Source organism: Moschus berezovskii, chromosome 6 (genome assembly GCF_049115385.1).
Source record: "Moschus berezovskii isolate FMDL1 chromosome 6, NW_MosBer_1.0, whole genome shotgun sequence".
Lineage (NCBI taxonomy): Eukaryota > Metazoa > Chordata > Mammalia > Artiodactyla > Moschidae > Moschus > Moschus berezovskii.
In genome coordinates, this window is record NC_142465.1 from 23,272,414 (window position 1) to 23,293,529 (window position 21,116).

General features: G+C 39.4%; 1 protein-coding gene across 2 annotated transcripts in view; it reads right to left on the reverse strand.

The window, feature by feature from the left end:
- POC1B (POC1 centriolar protein B) overlaps positions 1-21,116 on the reverse strand; it is a 110,657-nt gene that overhangs the window by 38,681 nt on the left and 50,860 nt on the right. For both annotated transcript variants that reach the window (XM_088836847.1, XM_055396735.2), the window contains exons 5-9: positions 20,859-20,966; positions 20,617-20,732; positions 19,354-19,487; positions 16,531-16,599; positions 15,765-15,917 (exon numbers count right to left, since the gene is read on the reverse strand). In XM_088836847.1, the coding sequence (XP_088692973.1) occupies positions 15,765-15,917; positions 16,531-16,599; positions 19,354-19,487; positions 20,617-20,732; positions 20,859-20,966 (580 nt within the window). The remainder of the gene's footprint in view (positions 1-15,764; positions 15,918-16,530; positions 16,600-19,353; positions 19,488-20,616; positions 20,733-20,858; positions 20,967-21,116) is intronic.

Consider the following 21,116-nt stretch of genomic DNA (forward strand, 5'->3'; position numbering starts at 1 on the left):
ACTGTTGCATAATCTAAAGCTACTATGATGTCCAGTATTTGTTAACATGATGAAATTAAATTTCGATTCTATTGAAGCACTGTATGAAAATAGTTAAAAGGTACAGAATGGAACCAGAGTGACTGGTTGCAATTCTCATGTTGCTGCTTGCTAGCTCTAAGACTTAACTTACATGGACCTCAATTTCTTATGGAATAGAAATGGTGCTTACTTCATAGTTTTAAGGAAGACTTAATGACAGTTTGTGTAAGGCAGTTAGAATAATGCTGCATGTGTTAGATACTATTATTATTGCTGCTATTACTATATAATCTCTAAAGAACATTTTCAGAGGTACAAAACAATACATATACCACACCTAGAACTGAAATACAAAATTGGTAGAGGAGGGGTCAGTTTTATTCACTATAATGACACAATGTTTCAACCTTAATAGAAGATTGAGATAAAAACTCAATCTCAGACTCCAAGTCGTAAATTGATCACTTGTAGTTTTTAACAATGAATCGTGGCCAGACTACCACACAATATCTTTATATAAATATTTAGTTAAGTTAAAGAAGTTTTCCTTCCTGCTTAATATCATACAGAAGTTCCTATGCAATGTGGTGATTAAGGTAACCTCAAATGGCCATTATGAAATCAGAAACCAAAAAAAACAATTATTTACAAAATCTTTCTAATTAACTATTACCCCTTCTTACTGGACATTGATTTGAGCAAACTCTGGGAGATAGTAGAGGACAGAGGAGCCTGGCGTGCTGCAGTCCATAGGGCTACAAAGAGTTGGATGCGACTTAGAGATCGAACACCACCACTACCAACCCTTCTGACAATATCCTGCAACTCTCCCGCTGCTGCTGCTGCTAAGTTGCAACGGTCGTGTCCGACTCTGTGCGACCCCGTAGACGGCAGCCCACCAGGCTCCTCTGTCCCTGGGATTCTCCAGGCAAGAACACTGGAGTGGGTGCAACTCTCCTAGAATAGCTATTTTGAAGCCTTTCTGTCTCCAAGATCTACCACCATCCTTTAGAATGGCTCTATGTCTTCCCATCAAAATGTGCAAAAAGGTAGGGAAGAAAAGTGTCAGGCACACACTTTAAGTTAGTTCCTCCTTCAAGAAGGAAAGTTTGGTTTTGTCTGGGGGTTTGGACTGTGTAGCCCAGCTTGTGACAGTCTGAAAAAGACGAAGTCAGCATGAATTAGTAATGTGCCATTGCACAATGTGGACAGGTTTAAAATACCTTGTACTAAAAATGAGCTTCTTTCCCACCAAGAAAAGAAAGAAGTTGTTCTTGTGTTTTAATTCAGACAGTGTGCCCAGGCCAGGAGCGTTAACAAAGGCTGTGCAGTTAGATGAGCAGAAAGGACAGAGGAGGAGTCTGTCTGACACAGTGAAGAAGAAGATTTTATGCTTTCTGCCTTCTTTCATGTGACCTTCATCTCTCATTTATTCTAAAAGCAATCTGGCCATCATCCTCTCTATCTGTGTAGGAATTAGTAATTTTTATGTGTAGTCAGTTGGTACCCAAGGTCTAAGACTCCATAAGATTCCACACCTTCAAACAAGTGGTGCCTTTAAAAAGACTTGCAAATGGATGACTTTTGCAAAATGTCAAATAATTTCACTTAGAAGATTAAGATTATGTGATTCAAATCAGCGTAACAGAAAACTCAATAAAATACAAATCACAGGAATACAGTGTTGCTTCAAACTCAGAAACGAAACACTTCTGGTTACTAAAAAAAGAGGAAGCTGGGATCATTTAGATGCTATTTATCTCACATTTTCTAATAATATATTTTTATTCTTTTAATTGGGAATTTTGACCTCAAAAAAAGGGGGTTGTTAGTTTTCAATTATTTCCAAAGTAACATATTACTTTGCCTAAAGCTTTGGGAAAAAAATGTTTAATACATCAAATTTAGTATTTCAAAGTAAGATTTGCTTATCTTAAATAATACACAGTACAACTTCTATTCTGATTCACACTAAGTGACATTTAAAAATTAACAGCCTTTTAGCTCTATGAGAGATTCACAGACATTAGTTTGAAGCCTTTAGAAAATAATTTTATATTTAACAATTATTTATTCATAATGTTAAAGACATTCTCTGTCCAGAAATCTTTATACCCTTGCTTTACTATAAAAGATTTTATGGGAAAAAAAATGAAAAGTTGGTTGTTCTTATGCAGAATCCTATATCACAAAGTCTCTGGCATTTTATGTCACAAAATCTGAATTTTGACAAATGTAAGCCATACTGTACACTTAGTTTAAGCAGGTAATAAATGCAAAGTGCTCAGATAGTAACTGATATTTAGTAAATATTCAATACTCACTATTACTGGGCATCTAGTAAGAATGAAGCCTTTTGCTAAATATAAAAAATAAAAACAAACTGGAGTTGTAAGAATATCTTTTTGTACAATCTATATACTCTCTCAGGACATGGCTCTTGTCGCTGTCCGATATACAAGCCATACTTAAGAGTGTTAAAAAATAATTACTTGTTACACTTAGGGAAACAGAACATTAGTTCCCCCGATCATCTTCCATAACTAAGAAAAGGGAAAGAAATGGATAACGACTCTATGAATTGGTCTCTGATCTGCTAGTATTAGAAACTGAATTATGTATCCAGACATTCACTTCCTCAGAAGTGCCATTTTCAAAAATTTTCTTGGTAAATAAATGATAGATGACAATTGCTACTGAAACTTTATTTTAATCTCTATTTAGTAAATATGTATCAGTGCTTACAGGCTTCCCAGGTGGCTTAGTGATAAAGCATCCACCTGCCAAACAAGAGACATGGGTTTGATCCCTGGATTGGGAAGACTCCCTGGAGAAGAAATGGCAACCCACTCCAGTATTCTTGCCTGGGAAATCCCATGGACAGAAGAGCCTGGTGGGCTACAGACCACGGGGTCACAAAAGAGCCGGACAGGACTTTGCAACTAAACAAGAGCAACAAGTATTTACAGAAAATTTAAACTGTACACGAAGGCTGAGTTTCTCAAGGCAACAAACATAATCATTCAGTCCCAAGGTTCAAGATTCTGCACCAAGTAACTGAGCTGTAACTCCAAGATGAAAAGCCAGTTTTTAATAGATTTTTAAGTGTCTATGTGAAAATATGATATAGAACGGTTCTGAATGGCCTGGGTCATCCTGACCTAGCCATACAAAGCAACCCAGCTAGTTTTACTGCTTTCTGGCTGGACTGGCAGAGCAGAGCTACTGAGAGAACTTGTTGACATCTTAAAGAAAGTCTAGCACTCTTAAGTGGGCTACAGGTTGAGCGTAAATCACAGAGAAAACGGCTTGAGTCCCCAGAGCTGAGGCAGTGTGATATCATGGAAGTATCACTAGATTAGGAGTAAGGAGACCTGGGCTCAGCCCTCAGCTCTGTCACCTACCACTCTGGAAAGGTGGGTGGCTGAATGGATAAGAGGACAGCAGCAACGCTGCTGATGAGGCACAGCCAAGCTATAGAAATACTAGAATGAAAAACACCAAGAGTCAATAAAATCAGCGTGGGTCAAACAAGAAAAGGAAACTCAAGTTAAAATATATCTCACATATACATGATGTCAATGCATTTGATCACAGGGGATCAACAAATGCATCCATAATTGTAGAAACTGAAACACAATGTGATAAACCAGAAATTACAATACATTCTTTCTTTCAAAGAAATAAAAGCGGGAGAACCAAGATGGTGGAAAAGCAGGTGGCCGGGGAGTGCATCTCTCTCCACAGATGGATCAGGAGTGCATCTAGAGATACACCAGAACAGAACACTGGCTGAGTACTAGGGGGAGTCCATGGCCACAGGAAAGGACTATACAGCTCTGTGCGTGACTGGGTAGGATGAAGAAAGGAGGAGGAGAGCACGCAGGACCAGGCCTGCACCTGGGGGTGGGGGAGCTGAAGTAGGGGAGGGACTCCTGCTGGTGGTTCCGGGTTTTTTTCCTTCCTTTTTCTCTGGTGTTGTGGTTGTTGTTTTTATTATTATTATTTATATTTAGGCTTTGGGGATTTATTTTTTAAAATCATACTTTTTATTTCTTTTATATATTTCTCCTACTTTGACTTTCGGCTGTACTGTCTATTTAAAATTTTGTGTTGTTTTTTTGTTTTCTTTTTGGGGTTTGTTTGGTTCTTTTTGGATCTTTCTGTTGATGTTGTTTAATATAGACATATTTTTTATATATACTTCTATTTCAGATTTGCTTTTCCGATTTTTTTCTTTTACCATGTTTTGGCACTCTGCTTTGGTCCTGCTTTCTGTTTTGTATTGAGGTTTGTTTTTAATTGGTTGATTTCGTTTTTGTTTCCTTCTGTTGGTCAGGTTGCTCTCTTGTAATTTGCTTTCTGTTTTAGTTTCATGTGTATGACTATGTGTTCCTTTGCTTTTGTTTCGGCTTGTCTCATTTTGCTTTTACCATTTGTCTAGATTTCATTTTTTGTTTTTTTTTTAAAGTCCCTTTATTGCCATGACAAATGGCTCATGGGGTCTTGGTTCACTAACCAGAAGTTGGGCCTTAACCTCTAGGTGGGAGTGCTGAGTCCAGGACACTGGACCACAGAGTACTCTTGACTCCAAGCAGTATTATCGGTAAGAACTCCCACAAAAGCCTCCATCCAAATCCAAGGCCAAGCACCACCCAACTGTCTGCAGCACCCAGTGCTGGGTGCCTCACCCAAAGAATAAGCAAGACAGAAACACAATCCCAACCAGCAGCAGGCAGGTTGCCCACAGATACCCCAAAACGTACCACCTCACACAGCCGTGCCCATCAGCAGGAAAAAACTCACTTCCACTGACCAGAACGCAGGTACAGGCCCCTCCCAACACGAAGCTTACACAAGCCCCTGGACCAGCCTCACACACAGGGCCAGAGACGGGAAACAAGAAAAAGACCCTACAGCCTGACGCTAGGAGACCTCAAACACAGTGACACAAAGGAAAGGACAGAGGAACGCTGCACAGGTGAAGGAACAGGTAAGAACCCACAAGACCTACAGACGATGGAGCTGTAAACGAGGAAATAAGCAAATTACCTGAAAAAGAATTCAGAGTAATGATAGTAAACATGATCCAAAAATCTCAAAAATGGAATGGATAAAATGCAAGATTCTTTGAACACATTTAGCAAGGACCTAGAAGAAATAAAGAATAAATAGTGATGAACAACACAATTACTGAAATTAAAAATACTGTGTATGTTAAATTGCTTCAGTCATGTCTGACTCTGCAACCCTATGGATTATAGCCCACCAGGCTCCTCTGTCAATGGGATTTTTCAGGCAAGAATACTGGAGTGGGATGCCATGCCCTCATCCAGGGGATCTTCCCAACCCAAGGACAGAACTCACATCTCTTTTGTCTCCTGCAGTGGCAAGCAGGTTCTTTACCACCAATGCCACCTGGGAACTGCAAAAATACTCTAGAAGAAATTATTAACAGAATAACTGAGGCAGAAGAACAGATAAGTAAGTGAGCTGTTAGATAAAATGGTAGAAGTAACTAATGAAGGGCAGAATGAAGAAAAAACAATGAAAAGAATTGAGAATAGTCTCGAGACATCTGGGACAATATTAAACTCACCAACATTTGAATTATAGGGGGTAGCAGGTAAAGAAAAGAAAAGGAAAGGGTCTGAGAAATTTTTTGATGTGATTATAAGTGAAAACTTCCCTGAGAGGAAAAGAAATAATCAAGTCCAAGAAATGCAGAGTCCCATACAGGATAAACCCAAGGAGAAACGTGACAAGACATAGTCATCAAACTAACAAAAATTAACCACAAAGAAAAATGTTAAAAGTAGCAAGCAAAAAAGCAACAAATAACATACAAGGGCATCCCCATAAGGTTAAGAGCTGATCTTTCAGCAGAAACTCTGCAGGCCAGAAAGGAGTGGCAGGATATACTTAAAGTGATAAAAGGAGAAAAGCCCTATACCCAAGATTACTCTTCCCAGCAAGGATCTCATTTAGATTCAACGGAAAATCAAATCTTTACAGATAAGCAAACTTAAAGAATTCAGCATCACCAGTTCAGTTCAGTGGCTCAGTCCTGTCCGACTCTTGTGACCCCATGAATCACAGCACGCCAGGCCTCCCTGTCCATCACCAACTCCCAGAGTTCACTCAAACTCATGTCCATCGAGTTGGTGATGCCATCCAGCCATCTCATCCTCTGTCGTCCCCTTCTCCTCCTGCCCCCAATCCCTTCCAGCATCAGAGTCTTTTCCAGTGAATCAACTCGTCGCATGAGGTGGCCAAAGTATTGGAGTTTCAGCCTCAGCATCAGTCCTTCCAATGAACACCCAGGACTGATCTCCTTTAGGATGGACTGGTTGGATCTCCTTGCAGTCTAAGAGACTCACAAGAGTCTTCTCCAATACCACAGTTCAAAAGCATCAATTCTTCGGTGATCAGCTTTCTTTATAGTCCAACTCTCAAATCCATACATGACCACTGGAAAAATCATAGCCTTGACTAGACAGACCTTTGTTGGCAAAGCAATATCGCGGCTTTTCAATATGCTACCTAGGTTGGTATTAACTTTCCTTCCAAGGAGTCTTTTAATTTCATGGCTGCAATCAGCATCTGCAGTGATTTTGGAGCCCAGAAAAATAAAGTCAGTTAATGCTTCAACTGTTTCCCCATCTATTTCCCATGAAGTGATGGGACCAGATGCCATGATCTTAGTTTTCTGAATGTTGAGCTTCAAGCCAACTTTTTCACTCTCCACTTTCACTTTCATCAAGAGGCTTTTCAGTTCCTCTTAACTTTCTGACATAAGGGTGGTGTCATCTGCATATCTGAGGTTATTGATATTTTTCCTGGCAATCTGAATTCCAGCTTGTGCTTCTTCCAGCCCAGCGTTTCTCATGATGTACTCTGCATATAAGTTAAATAAGCAGGGTGACAATATACAACCTTGACGTACACCTTTTCCTATTTGGAACCAGTCTGTTGTTCCATGTCCAGTTCTAACTGTTGCTTCCTGACCTGCATACAGGTTTCTCAAGAGGCAGGTCAGGGGGTCCGGTATTCCCATCTCTTTCAGAATTTTCCACAGTTTATGGTGATCCACACAGTCAAAGGCTTTGGCATAGTCAATAAAGCAGAAATAGATGTTTTTCTGGAACTCTCTTGCTTTTTCCATGATCCAGCGGATGTTGGCAATTTGATCTCTGGTGCCTCTGCCTTTTCTAAAACCTGCTTGAACATCTGGAAGTTCACGGTTCACATATTGCTAAAGCCTGGCTTAGAGAATTTTGAGCATGACTTTACTAGCGTGTGAGATGAGTGCAACTGTGTGGTAGTTTGAACATTCTTTGGCATTGCCTTTCTTTGGGATTGGAATGAAAACTGACTTTTTCCAGTCCTGTGGACACTGTTCAGTTTTCCAGATTTGCTGGCATATTGAGTGCAAAAGTTTCAAAGCATCATCTTTCAGGATTTGAAATAGCTCAACTGGAATTCCATCACCTCCACTAGCTTTGCTCGTAGTGATGCTTTCTAAGGCCCACTTGACTTCACATTCCAGGATGTCTGGCTCTAGGTAAGTGATCTCACCATCGTGATTATCTGGGCATGAAGATCTTTTTTGTATAGTTCTTCCGTGTATTCTTGCCACCTCTTCTTAATATCTTCTGCTTCTGTTAGGTCCATACCATTTCTGTCCTTTATTGTGCCCATCTTTGCATGAAATGTTCCCTTGGTATCTCTAATTTTCTTGAAGAGTCCTCGAGTCTTTCCCATTCTGTTGTTTTCCTCTATTTCTTTGCATTGATCACTGAGGAAGGCTTTCTTATCTCTCCTTGCTATTCTTTGGAACTCTGCATTCAGATGCTTATATCTTTCCTTTTCTCCTTTGCTTTTCGCTTCTCTTCTTTTCACAACTATTTGTAAGGCCTCCTCAGACAGCCATTTCGCTCTTTTGCATTTCTTTTCCATGGGGATGGTCTTGGTCCCTGTCTCCTGTACAATGTCACGAACCTCCATCCAGAGTTCATCAGGCACTCTATCTATCAGATCTAGTCCCTTAAATCTATTTCTCACTTCCACTGTATACTCATAAGGGATTTGATTTAGGTCATATCTGAATGGTCTAGTGGTTTTCCCTACTTTCTTCAATTTAAGTCTGAATTTGGCAATAAGGAGTTCATGATCTGAGCCACAGTCAGCTCCTGGTCTTGTTTTTGCTAACTGTATACAGCTTCTCCATCTTTGGCTGCAAAGAATATAATCAATCTGATTTTGGTATTGATCATCTGGTGATGTCCATGTGTAGAGTCTTCTCTTGCGTTGTTGGAAGAGGGTGTTTGCAATGACCAGTGTGTTCTCTTGGCAAAACTCTATTAGCCTTTGCCATGCTTCATTCCAAATTCCAAGGCCAAATTTGCCTGTTACTCCAGGTGTTTCTTGACTTCCTACTTTTGCATTCCGGTCCCCTATAATGAAAAGGACATCTTTTGGGGGTGTTATTTCTAAAAGGTCTTGTAAGTCTTCATAAAACCGTTCAACTTCAGCTTCTTCAGTGTTACTGTTGGGGCATAGGCTTGGATCACCGTGATATTGAATGGTTTGCCTTGGAAACGAACAGAAATCATTCTGTCACTTTTGAGATTGCATCCAAGTACTGCATTTCGGACTCTTTTGTTGACCATGATGGCTACTCCATTTCTTCTAAGGGATTCCTGCCCACAGTAGTAGATATAATGGTCATCTGAGTTAAAGTCACCCATTCCAGTCCATTTTAGTTTGCTGATTCCTAGACTGTCGACGTTCACTCTTGCCATCTCATGTTTGACCACTTTCAATTTGCCTTGATTCATGGACCTAACACTCCAGGTTCCTATTCAATATTGCTCTTTACAGCATTGGACCTTGCTTCTATCACCAGTCCCATCCACAAGTGGGTGTTGTTTTTCGCTTTGGCTCCATCACTTCATTCTTTCTGGAGTTATTTCTCCACTGATCTCCTGTAGCATATTGGGCACCTACCGACCTGGGGGGTTTCTCTTCCAGTATCCTATCATTTTGCCTTTTGATACTGTTCATGGGGTTCTCAAGGCAAGAATACTGAAGTGGTTTGCCATTCCCTTCTCCAGTGGACCACATTCTGTCACCAAACCAGCTCTATAACAAATGCTAAAGGAATTTCTCTAGACAGGAAACACAAGAGAAAGAAAAGATCTACAAAAACAAACTCCAAACAATAAATGGTAATAGGATTATGGACTTGGTGGCTCAATGGTAAAGAATTTGTCTGTCAATGCATGAGATGCAGGTTTGATCCCTGGGTCAGGTGATCTGCTGGAGGAGGCTATGGCAATCCACTCCAGTATTCTTACCTGGGAAATCCCATGGATGGGAGCCCGGTGGGCTGGAGTCCATGGGGACACAAATGAACTGGACATGACTTAGTGACTAAACAACAAGAACAGTAGGATCATACATGTCAATAATTACCTTAAATGTAAATGGATTAAGTAATCCAACCAAAAGACACAGATTGGCTGAATGGATACAAAAATAAGACCTCTATATATTCTGTCTACAAGAGACCCCCTTCAGACCTAGGGACACATACAGACTGAAAGTGAGGGGCTGGAAAAAGATATTCCATGCAAATGGAAATCAAAATAAAGTAGGTATAGCAATTCTCATATCAGATAAAATAGACTTTAAAATAAAGACCATTACAAGAGACAAGGAAGGACACTACATAATGATCAAGGAGCCAATCCAAGAAGGAAATATAACAATTATAAATATATATGCTCCCAACACAGGAGCATCTCAGTACACAAGGCAAAGGCTAACTATAATAGTGGAAATAGTAACACAATAATAGTGGGGGACTTAAACACCTCACTCACACCAATGGACATATCATCCAGAAAGAAAATTAATAAGGAAACAAGTCTTAAATGACACATTGGACCAGACAGACCTAATTGATATCTAGAGGATATGCCATCCCAAAACTGTAGAATACACTTTTTTCTCAAGTGCACAAGGAACATTCTCCAGAATAAATCACATCTTGGGTCGCAAATTAACCCTTGGTAGATTTAAGAAAATTACACTTTTTTCTGACCACAATGCAGTAAGATTAGATATCCATTACAGGAAAAAGTAGAACTGGAAAAACACATGGAGGCAAAACAGTAAGTGTTTAAGTAGCCAATCAGTGAAGAAATCAAAGAGGAAATAAAAAAATACCTAGAAACAAATGACAATGGAAACACAACTCAAAACCTATGGGATGCAGTAAAAACAGTGCTAAGAGGGAAGTTCATAGCAATACAGACCTACCTCAAAAATCAAGAAAAATATCAAATAAACAACCTAACCTTACACCTAAAGCAACCAGAAAAAGAAGAAAAAAACTCCAAAGTTAGTAGAAGGACAGAAACACAAAGATCAGAGCATAAATAAACGAAATAGAGACAAATAAAACAAATGCAAAGATCAATAAAACTAAAAGTTCATCCTTTGAAAAGATAAACTTTAAATAAAAAATAAATTGATAAATCTTTAAGCAGACTCATCAAGAAAAAAAGATGACTTAACTCAATAAAATTAGAAATGAAAATGGAGAAGTTACAACAGACAAACAGAAATACAAAGGATCATAACAGACAAGAGACTACTAGGAGTGACTATACGCCAATCAAATGGACAACCTGGAAGAAACGGACAAATTCTTAGAAAAATAAAACCTTCCAAGACTCAACCAGGAAGAAATAGAAAATATGAACAGACCAATCACAAGCACTGAAACCAAAACTGTGATAAAAAATCTTCCAACAAACAGAAGCCTAGGGCCAAATGTCTTCACAGGCAAATTCTGTCAAATATTAGAGAAGAGCTAAACCTATCCTTCTCAAACTCTTCCAAAAAACTGCAGAGGGAGGAAAACTCCCAAACTCATTCTAAGAAGCCATCATCACCCCAACATCAATACCAAAGATATCACAGAAAAAGAAAATTATGGGCCAATATCTCTGATGAACAACCATCCTCAACAAAATACTAGCAAACAGAACACATTAAAAGGCTCATACACCATGATCAAGTGAGGTTTATCCCAGGGATGCAAGGATTCTTTAACATACACAAATAAATCAATGTGATACACCATATTAATAAATTGAAATATAAAAACAATATGATCATCTCAATAGATGCAGGAAAGGTTCTCAACAATATTCAATACCCATTTATGATAAATACTCTCCAGAAAGTAGGCATAGAAGGAACCTACCTCAACATAATAAAGGCCATATATGACAAACCCAGAGCAAACATTCTTAATGGTGAAAAAGTGAAAGCATTTCTTCTAAGATCAAGAACAAGACAAGGATGCCCATTCTTGCCACTATTATTTAGTATTGTTTTGGAAGTCCTAGCCATGGCAATCACAGAACAAAAAGAAATAAAAGGAATCCAGACTGGAAAAGAAGTAAAACTCCCACTGTTTGCAAATGACATGATACTATACACAGAACACTCTAAAGATGCCACCAGAAAATTACTAGAGCTAATCAATGAATTTAGTAGTCTCAGGATACGAAATTAATACACAGAAATCCCTTGCATTCCTATACATTAACAACAAAAGATCAGAAAGAGAAATTAAGGAAACAATCCTGAAAAGACAACCCTCAGAAGAAGAGAAAATAATTGCAGACAAACAAACTGACAAAAGATTAATCTCCAAAATAACAGTTATAGCAGCTCAATATCAGAAAAACAACCCATTCAAAAAATGGGTGGAACCCCTAAACAGACATTTCTCCAAAGATGGCCAACAAACACACGAAAAGATGCTCAACATTGCCCATTATTAGAGAAATGCAAATTAAAACTACCATGAGGTATCACCTCATGATGGTCATAATGGCCATCATCAAAAATTCAACAAACAGTAAATGCTAGAAAGGATGTGGAGAAAAGGGAACCCTCCTCCTGCAACGTTGATGGGTGTGTAAATTGATACAGCCACTATGGAGAGCAGTATGAAGATTGCTTAAAACACTAGGAATAAAACCACCATATGACCCAGCAATTCTACTACTGGGCATATGCTCTGAGAAAACCATAATTCAAAAAGGCACATGTACCCCATTGTTCATGGCAGCACTATTTACAATAGCCGCAAGACAGAAGCAAGCTAGATGTCCGTCGGCAGATGAATCAATAAAGAAGCTGTGGTACATATAAACGATGGAATATTATTCAGCCATAAAAGGAATGCATTGAGTCAGATGGAAGAACCTAGAGCCTGTTGTACAGAGTAAAGTAACTCAGAAAGAGAAAAACAAATAGCATACATTAACATACATAAAGGGAATCTAGAGAAATGGTACTGATGAACTTATTTTCAGGGCAAAAAATAGAGATGCTGACATAAAGAACAGACCAGGGGATACAGGTAGGGAAGGAGAAGAGGAGGCGCATAGAGAAGAGCAGCATTGACACATACACAGTACCATGTGCAAAACAGCTAGGGGGAAGTTCAGCTTGGCGCTCTGTGACAACCTAGGGGGTGGGGTGAGGGAAGGAGGAGGGAGGCTGGTTCACGCTGCCGTATGGCAGAAATCAACACAACACTGTAAAGCAATTATCCTCCGATTAAAAATGAACAAAGTCTATTTGAAAAATGAATAATGATTCCAGTGGAATACAATCTGTTGCATGGAATAAAGTTCCATGAGCCATCCTCATGTAAACACACAGATGACTACAGTTTATCAAGCATTCATAGTTGTTTTTAGTGGGAGGTATCCATTTAATCATACTGGTGAAAATGGAATTTCTTACAATCCATTTTGAAGATCTAAAACATATACCACCATGTATTTACACACAGTATGAACTTAATAAATATTTGTAGAGTCTAGGAATATATAATAAAAAAAAGCAAACAATATTACATTCACTTAATGTTCTGACCTGCCTCCTGAGAAATCTGTATGCAGGTTAAGAAGCAACAGTTAGAACTGGACATGGAACAACTGACTGGTTCCAAACTGGGAAAGGAGTATGCCAAGACTGTATATTGTCACCCTGCTTGTTTAACTTATATGCAGAGTACATCATGAGAAATGCTGGACTGGATGAAGCACAAGCTGGAATCAAGATTGCCGGCAGAAATGTCAAAAACCTGAGATATGCAGATGACACCACACTTATGGCAGAAAGCGAAGAAGAACTAAAGAGCCTCTTGATAAAAGTGAAAGAGAAGAGTGAAAAAGTTGGCTTAAAACTCAACATTCAGAAAACTAAGATCATGGCATCTGGTCCCATCACTTCATGGCAAATAGACGGGAAAACAATGGAAACAGTGACAGACTTTATTTTGGGGGGCTCCAAAATCAGTGCAGATGGTGACTGCAGCCATGAAATTAAAAGACAAAAAGATGACCAACCTAGACAGCATATTATAAAAAGCAGAGACATTACTTTGCCAACAAAGGCCGTCTAGTCAAAGCTATGGTTTTACCAGTAGTTATGTATGGATGTGAGAGTTGGACTATAAGAAAGCCGAGTGCTGAATAATTGATACTTTTGAACTACAGTGTTGGAGAAGACTCTTGAGAGTCTCTTGAATGGCAAGGAGATCCAAACAGTCCATCCTAAAGGAAATCAGTCCTGAATATTCACTGGAAGGACTGATGCTGAAGCTGAAACTCCAATCCTTTGGCCACCTCATGTGAAGAACTTACTCATTGGTAAAGACCCTGATGCTGGAAAAGATTGAAGGCAGGAAGAGAAGGGGACAACAGAGGATGAGATGGTTGGATGGCATCACTGACTCAATGGACATGAGTTTGAGTAAACTTTGGGAGCTGGTGATGGACAGGAAAGCCTGGCATGCTGCAGTCCATGGGGTCGCAAAGAGTCAGACACAACTAAACGACTGGACTGAACTGAATGTTCTTATTTTCAACACATCCTATTATTACATTTTACAATAAATGTTGAAATAATTGAAAAAAAAGAAAGAAAAGTGAGGAAATGATAATACAATAAATGGCACAAAGATGAAGTAAAGCACAATGGTAAATACTTTATTTAGAACGTCTGGAAAAATGGTTGCAAGCTGAAAAGGACAAAAATTATAGCAAAGAACTGAAAATAAACACTACCATGGAAAACCAAGGAAAGAAATCCCAAAGATGTGGCCAGATTAAACAAAACCTAGAAAACTGTCCAAAGATATCAATTTTTTTCTGAAAACTTACACACGAGTGTACACAAACACACACACAAACCCTGGGACTAACAGAAACGGTTGAGGTAAGAGGAAAGGCCAAGACCAATGAAACCAAAATTAAAGGGCTGACAGCAGGTGAGGGGCCCAGGAGCCATGGAAGGGAGTCAGACCACAGCATGAATAACAAGTGTGACGTGGCTGGGAACTGCCGTTCAGGAATAATATCTTAAAAATTCAAAACATCTACTCTAAAACCAAAGAAAGATTGTGCCAATAATTGGGGAAAAAAATTCAGATGAACGGACAATAGTGATTCCTGATTTCAGCTCTTGCTGAGAGAAAAAAGAACTTAAGAAGAATCATGCAAAACGGAAAGAAATAGACTAATACCAGCTAAGTATCCAGCAAAGACAAATTTACAGCTAAATAGACAATTATATATTTGAAAATATATGTTGGCAAACAGTAAAATGGTCTCAATTACTAGGTGTAATGCTTAAACATCTTCTTACTGTTCATAAGACTTGCTTCAAGATACGGATTTCAATAACTGCTCTAAAAATTCTTGCCTTTCAGCTCTGTTCTCATGACAGCTATCACATGACTTTCCTAAACACATCTAGAACACGAACTAGCTCAGACTTTACAGTCAGAGGCCTTAGATTTGATTCATTTCCCATTATTATTATCACAGTTTCAAAGTTTTATTTCTAAATCTTCAAGCTGCAAATATGAGGCTTTATCACTTAACATATGACTCTATTTATAGTGTTATTAGTGAATATAATTGTTTCTTAAAGTGCTGTTGTTTTAAAGGAGGACTAGGTTTCATATAAATGTGGCTACAGATGAAGCGAATGAGGGAAGATGGCACGGAATGAATGGAAGAATTTGGCCAGATCATGTGAGGCTTTACGGGCTTCCCTGGTGGCTCAGAGGTTAAAGCGTCTGCCTCCAATGCGGGAGACCCCGGTTTGATCCCTGGGTCAGGAAGATCCCCTGGAGAAGGAACCGGTAACCCACTCCAGTATTCTTGCCTGGAGAATCCCACGGACGTAGAAGCCTGGCAGGCTACAGTCCACGGGGTCGCAAAGAGTCGGACACGACTGAGCGACGGAACAGAACGGAACGGAGGCTTTATATACGGAGAAGGCAATGGCAAGCCACTCTAGTACTCTTGCCTAGAAAGTCCCATGGATTGAGGAGCCTGGTAGGCTGCAGTCTGTGGGGTCGCTAACTGAGCGACTTCACTTTCACTTTTCACTTTCACACATTGGAGAAGGAAATGGCAACCCACTCCAGTGTTCTTGCCTGGAGAATCCCAGGGAAGGGGGAGCCTGGTGGGCTTCCGTCTATGGGGTCACACAGAGTCGGACACGACTGAAGTGACTTAGCAGCAGTAGCAGCAGCAGGCTTTATATAATTAAGTGTAATTCCAAGCATATCGTTCGCCAATAGTCCCAAAGTGTACACTGACAAATGGCAGGGCACCTTCTCATTAAGTACTCACTTCAACAGTCTCAACTCTTCCCTCATGGGGATGCGGTGTCCTTGGGTAGATATCGAGAAGATGTGGTGGTGATTCAAAGTGCAGTCTTTTCAGGTTTCTTTTACTAACATCTTTAAAATTCAGTTCATCAAAGTTAGTCCTCCATAATAAGACCTATACAAATTAATCAAGTTGGCAGTTATTGATTTGCGAGTACAAGTAGTAGAAGGATATTTTTAAAAAATGAACATATAGAATAGGCTCTCAAAAGAGTTAGGAAAGATAGATATATTTTCCCACATTATATCTCAATACTTTTTAAAAGGGTAATAGGGAGAGATTTCGTATTCTGAATTTTATGTCCACCTTATTCAATAAATGTGGCTCTGAATGACTTTTGCTCATTTCAAACAAATACAGATGTGTTACACTTTAAATGTACCATACTCAAGAAGTTTAATCAACATTTGAAAAATAAAACACACAGACAATAGATCAGGCAACAATTCAGGTGAAAAGGCCCACACCAATATTAGGCACTCAGTTTTATGTATAAGTAAGTATAAAGATGAGCAAAAGAAAATAACTGCTATGTGAGTTCCAAAAATGATCAGAACTGATACCATTTCAGCTATGAGATAGCAGATTCCCTGGCACTAACTAAAACATAAACTCATTCATAATCATCTGAACATAGACAAACTAGCTGGTTGTAAGAATCTCAGCTGAAGTCTCAGATTCCATTTCCCCTAATCAAATCAAAGAGGGAGCAGAGAGCTTTACAAACCTGTGCATCTGCACCTCCTGATGTAAACAGCTCTCCACCTTTTGAAAATGAAACAGTGAAGACAGGCCCCTAAGAAATAAAGGGAGATAAAAGGAAAAAAATCATTTGATAACGTGTTTCCATGGCCAAGAAGGCTGTGAGTATTAATTTTTCATCCTAATTTGTGCAGACTATTTATGCAATAAGTCTGAGGACACATTCAGCTGCTAGCAACCAAGGCAGACAAAGAGAATCAAAGCATCAACTCAATTATCTGAAGACATCTATAAACAATGCTAACTGAAAAAGAGATACTAATAAAAATGAGAAAATACACTTTTCTTCCCTTTAAAGTAGTCTGTGCATAGGTCAGTGAGTAAGAATTTCTTCTGTTAAGATTTTCTGGCTTTGGAATTTTAGTCAGCAAATCACTAGCAGAAGCTGAATGACAGAAATGGGGCTGTACGAAGAGAAGTCATTTCCTGAACCCCAACATGCTTCACCAAGTTCTTCACGTGGGCAAGAGTGAGCCACTTAAAGTTCTGAGAGCAGGACACAGAGAAGAGCTGTGACTGATGACAACTGATACCACGACTGTGAGAATGATGAACTGGAGTCTGAATGAACAGTTGGAAGCCACTTAGGAAGTTACTGCAGTTATCAGGGTGGGAGGTAACAGGAAAGTGAGCATGGTGAGCCATGGCTGTGGCGCTGGATGACTCGGCACAGTCACAACATGACCTCTGGGTCAGTTTTTAGTCAAGAGGACTCATTTCTCATCTCAAAAATGCTAGTATACTGTTTGTTTTTTTAATAAGCCGGTAATCTATACAATGGAAACAGTGAGAGACTTTATTTTGGAGGGGGTTCCAAAATCACTGCAGATGGTGACTGCAGCCATGAAATTAAAAGACGCTTGTTCTTTGGAAGAAAAGCTATGAAAAACCTAGACAGCATATTAAAAAGAAGAGACATTACTTTGCTGACAAAGGTCCATCTAGTCAAAGCTTCGGTTTTTCCAGTAGTCATGTATGGATGTGAGAGCTGGACTATAAAGAAAGCTGTGCGCTGAAGAACTGATGCTTTTGAACTGTGGTGTTGGAAAAGACTCTTGGGAGTCCATTGGACTGCAAGGAAATCCAACCAGTCAATCCTATAGGAAATCAGTCCTGAATCTTCATCGGGAGGACTGATGCTAAAGCTGAAACTCCAATAACTTTGGCCACCTGATGCGAAGAGCTGACTCATTTGAAAAGACCCTAATGCTGGGAAAGATTGAAGGCAGAAGGAGAACAGGACGACAGAGGATGAGATGGTTGGATGGCATCACTGACTCAATGGACATGAGTTTGAGTAAGCTCTGGGAGTTGGTGATGGACAAGGAAGCCTGGGGTATTGCGGTCCATGGGGTCGCAAAGAGCCAGACACAACTAAGTGACTGAACTGAACTGAATCTATAGAAGAAAATTTATGGGGAAAAGCCTCTTGTATCTTTCATGTAGACCAGCCACAGTCTCAGGTTACTAACACCTCACAAACACCTTCGCCTCCAGACTGTGAAAAATTCCACCTTTGTGTATAGTGCTTTTCTCCTAAATTATTTTATTTACCTTTTTTTCCCAGTACTCAGTCCTTCCATGGATATTTTAATCCATGGCCACTTTTATTGGTTGTTCATCCAGCCCAAATCCATGGGTACACATATATCTGAGCTGGTTAATTGTCTATTTCTGCTTCCCTCTAACACAGCTGTGAAACAAATGATAAAGCAAGCAGGAAGTCTGGCAGGATACATGAAGGCAGAAAAAGAAAACTTCTCCCCTAGACCACAAAGCCCATTCTATTTCTGGATATAAATAGCTTATACTTGGTTAAAAGGAAGTACCTAGTACATCTTATTAAAAAAAAAGGTGGGGGATGTACTCTACGCAGAAAGGAAGGATAGTTTTCACACTTAAAAAAGCTTTTCTTTGGTATATGCATGTGTATGTGAGTGAACAGACTCAATAAATAGCACCCCACTTCCCCACTGGGTTCCTGCTGCTGCTACTGCTGCTAAGTCACTTCAGTCGTGTCCGACTCTGTGTGACCCCATAGACGGAAGCCCACCCGGCTCCCCCGTCCCTGGGATTCTCCAGGCAAGAACACTGGAGTGGGTTGCCATTTCCTTCTGGGTTCCTAAACTAATTAAAAAATAAGACAAAGAAATATTATCTTTCTTACTGATGAGGGCTTTAAAGAGAACATGGCTTTATCTGTGGGCAAACGGGCTTTCTAGAACTGAAACCCAAAGTGAGTCAGGCTTGAGTACCCCATCACAGGCAAGACTGGACAAGGGCTGGCCTCCCCACAAGAAATATCAGAGGAAAACCATGAGCACAGGCTCCTACGGGCTGAAGGCATTGGCTCGACTTTTCTCCTTCTAAACTCACCCATCAGTTTAGTGGAAAGTGAGAGTGAAAGGGCGTGGAGGCTGAGAGGGTCAGAGCTGGCACATGAGCGGAAAGAGCAGAAGTCAGAAAAACACATATCTGTCACCATTTAACCAGTCATATCCATACTACATACTGAGGAAGACAGCAGTGGAGGATTACGTTATGGGCCATTGAAAGATACACATTGATTTTGACAAAAACTACAATAAATAATGTTTCGAAGAGTTGTTTCCAGAGGATGAAAACACAGCCTTGCAAGCAAAAGCAAAAAAAAAAAAAAGTAATAGCAGCAATGTGTAGTACACTTGGAAAAATGTAATATATTTTTTACATATATAAAGTTTATATCTTAATTAGTGCCATATACTAAAGTGGATCAGAGCTAAAGCAAATATCTTAGGGTTCACACCGTATGTCCTTGAAGTGTATATATAAGCCTTCCTTCTAAGAGGTCCAGGATCTTCAGCGTACCATCTGAAGAAGCAGTGATGAGATAGTTACCCGAAGGATGGAACGATACACAATTAACTCCACCGCTGTGAACTGATTTGTAGAAAATAAAAGCAAAAAGTTCAGAGAATAATTCTTAATTCTAAAGATGCCCCTTCACCCTACTAGCAACATTAGGTTGAAAGCAAAAATCAGCTAGAGGTAATGTCTCCATAGCACCACAACTCCACATAGCTCACTGAAACAAGTAAGTAGTGTGGCATCGAACAGCTTAACCTTCCAGTTCAGGAGACAGAAAATCTTTACAAATGAGAATCTGTCATGGAAAGACAATCTTATTAACTACGTAACTATAAAATCTTCGGATATATTACCAATATAAACAACCACTGTCTACCACCAGTTCATGTAAGGTATACATCCTAGCCTTAAACTAAATTTAATAACCAATTAGTTGCTTGGGACAAGGGGTGAAGAGTATGGAGATGTCTTTGGAGAAGGGCAGTCTTGCCAGTTTGAGAATTCATTTCTGGACACCATCCTTCCAACAGGAGGCAGTATAACACAGCGATCAAAAGTTTGTTAATCACTGTACTTTGTAAAACACGTACTTTGTAAACAGAAAGACCTATGTCGGTCCGAGCAATATTTTAGCAAGTGATATAGGCTCCTTCAGCCTCAATTTCCTTGTCTTTAAAGTGGAGGTAACAGTAATACCTCTGAGGGCTGATGTGAGAATTTAGCACAGTGTCTGCTACATTATGTTTGTTAAGGAATGGATATTTGGATTTAATATAAATCTAATACGCATTAAGAAATTAATTCATTTCTCTTTTAACTTCAATAGACAGGCACAGTAGGATGTTGTTTTCTGCTAGTTATAACACCTATTTGTGCTCACGTATCTCCTTCTGAGTCAGCTTCTATCCTGGATTCTTATACAAAGCAGATAAACAAAGCCTGAAAATCTTATAGGAACTTTTTTCTTTTCTTTTTCCTTTTTTTTTTTTACAGCTCTGGCATCATTTTTAAGGTCCATCCACCTCCCTCTGCAGGCTGACACCTACCCCAGCTCCTTGGACCATTCTGCTGAGGGTGGCTAACTTTTCTCTAGTCAGTCCATCACACTCAGTAAGAGGGCTAAGCCACACTGAGAAGAATAGTCTCTGCCAGTATAAGAGAAGCCCACTGTACAATTCAATTCTGTTATGGAAATCATTACCTTGATAATGCTGGAGTAACTTGTTCACTCTTATATCCCAGATTTTCACAGTATGGTCAGAACCTGCTGAAGCTATGCATGTACCGTTAGGGTTAAAAGCCACAAAATTTGCAAACCTGGGAGGAAGGAATAAGATGGTCTAATATTTCAATTTCTCTTTAATTTCTTTATTTGAATTGTAATAATTAAATGCCTCCTTAGCAAATTAACCCATATAAATGCAAAAAGAGAAGTGGACTTACCCTACGAAATCTGAGAAGTTGTTAACACACTGTTTATTTGTGGTATCCCAAATTTTAATAGTTTTATCCTCACTGCATGATACAATTAGTCTGCCATCAGGTGAAAACCTGGAGAGCATAAGAAAGATCATTCATGTGGAAGGCTCATGACAATCACAATCAACTCTACCATGACACACAAGTCAGGCTGTATGTATTAAATGATACCACAGCATGCAGCAGAATCATGTTCTGCTACCATCATCTTTCCAACTGAAA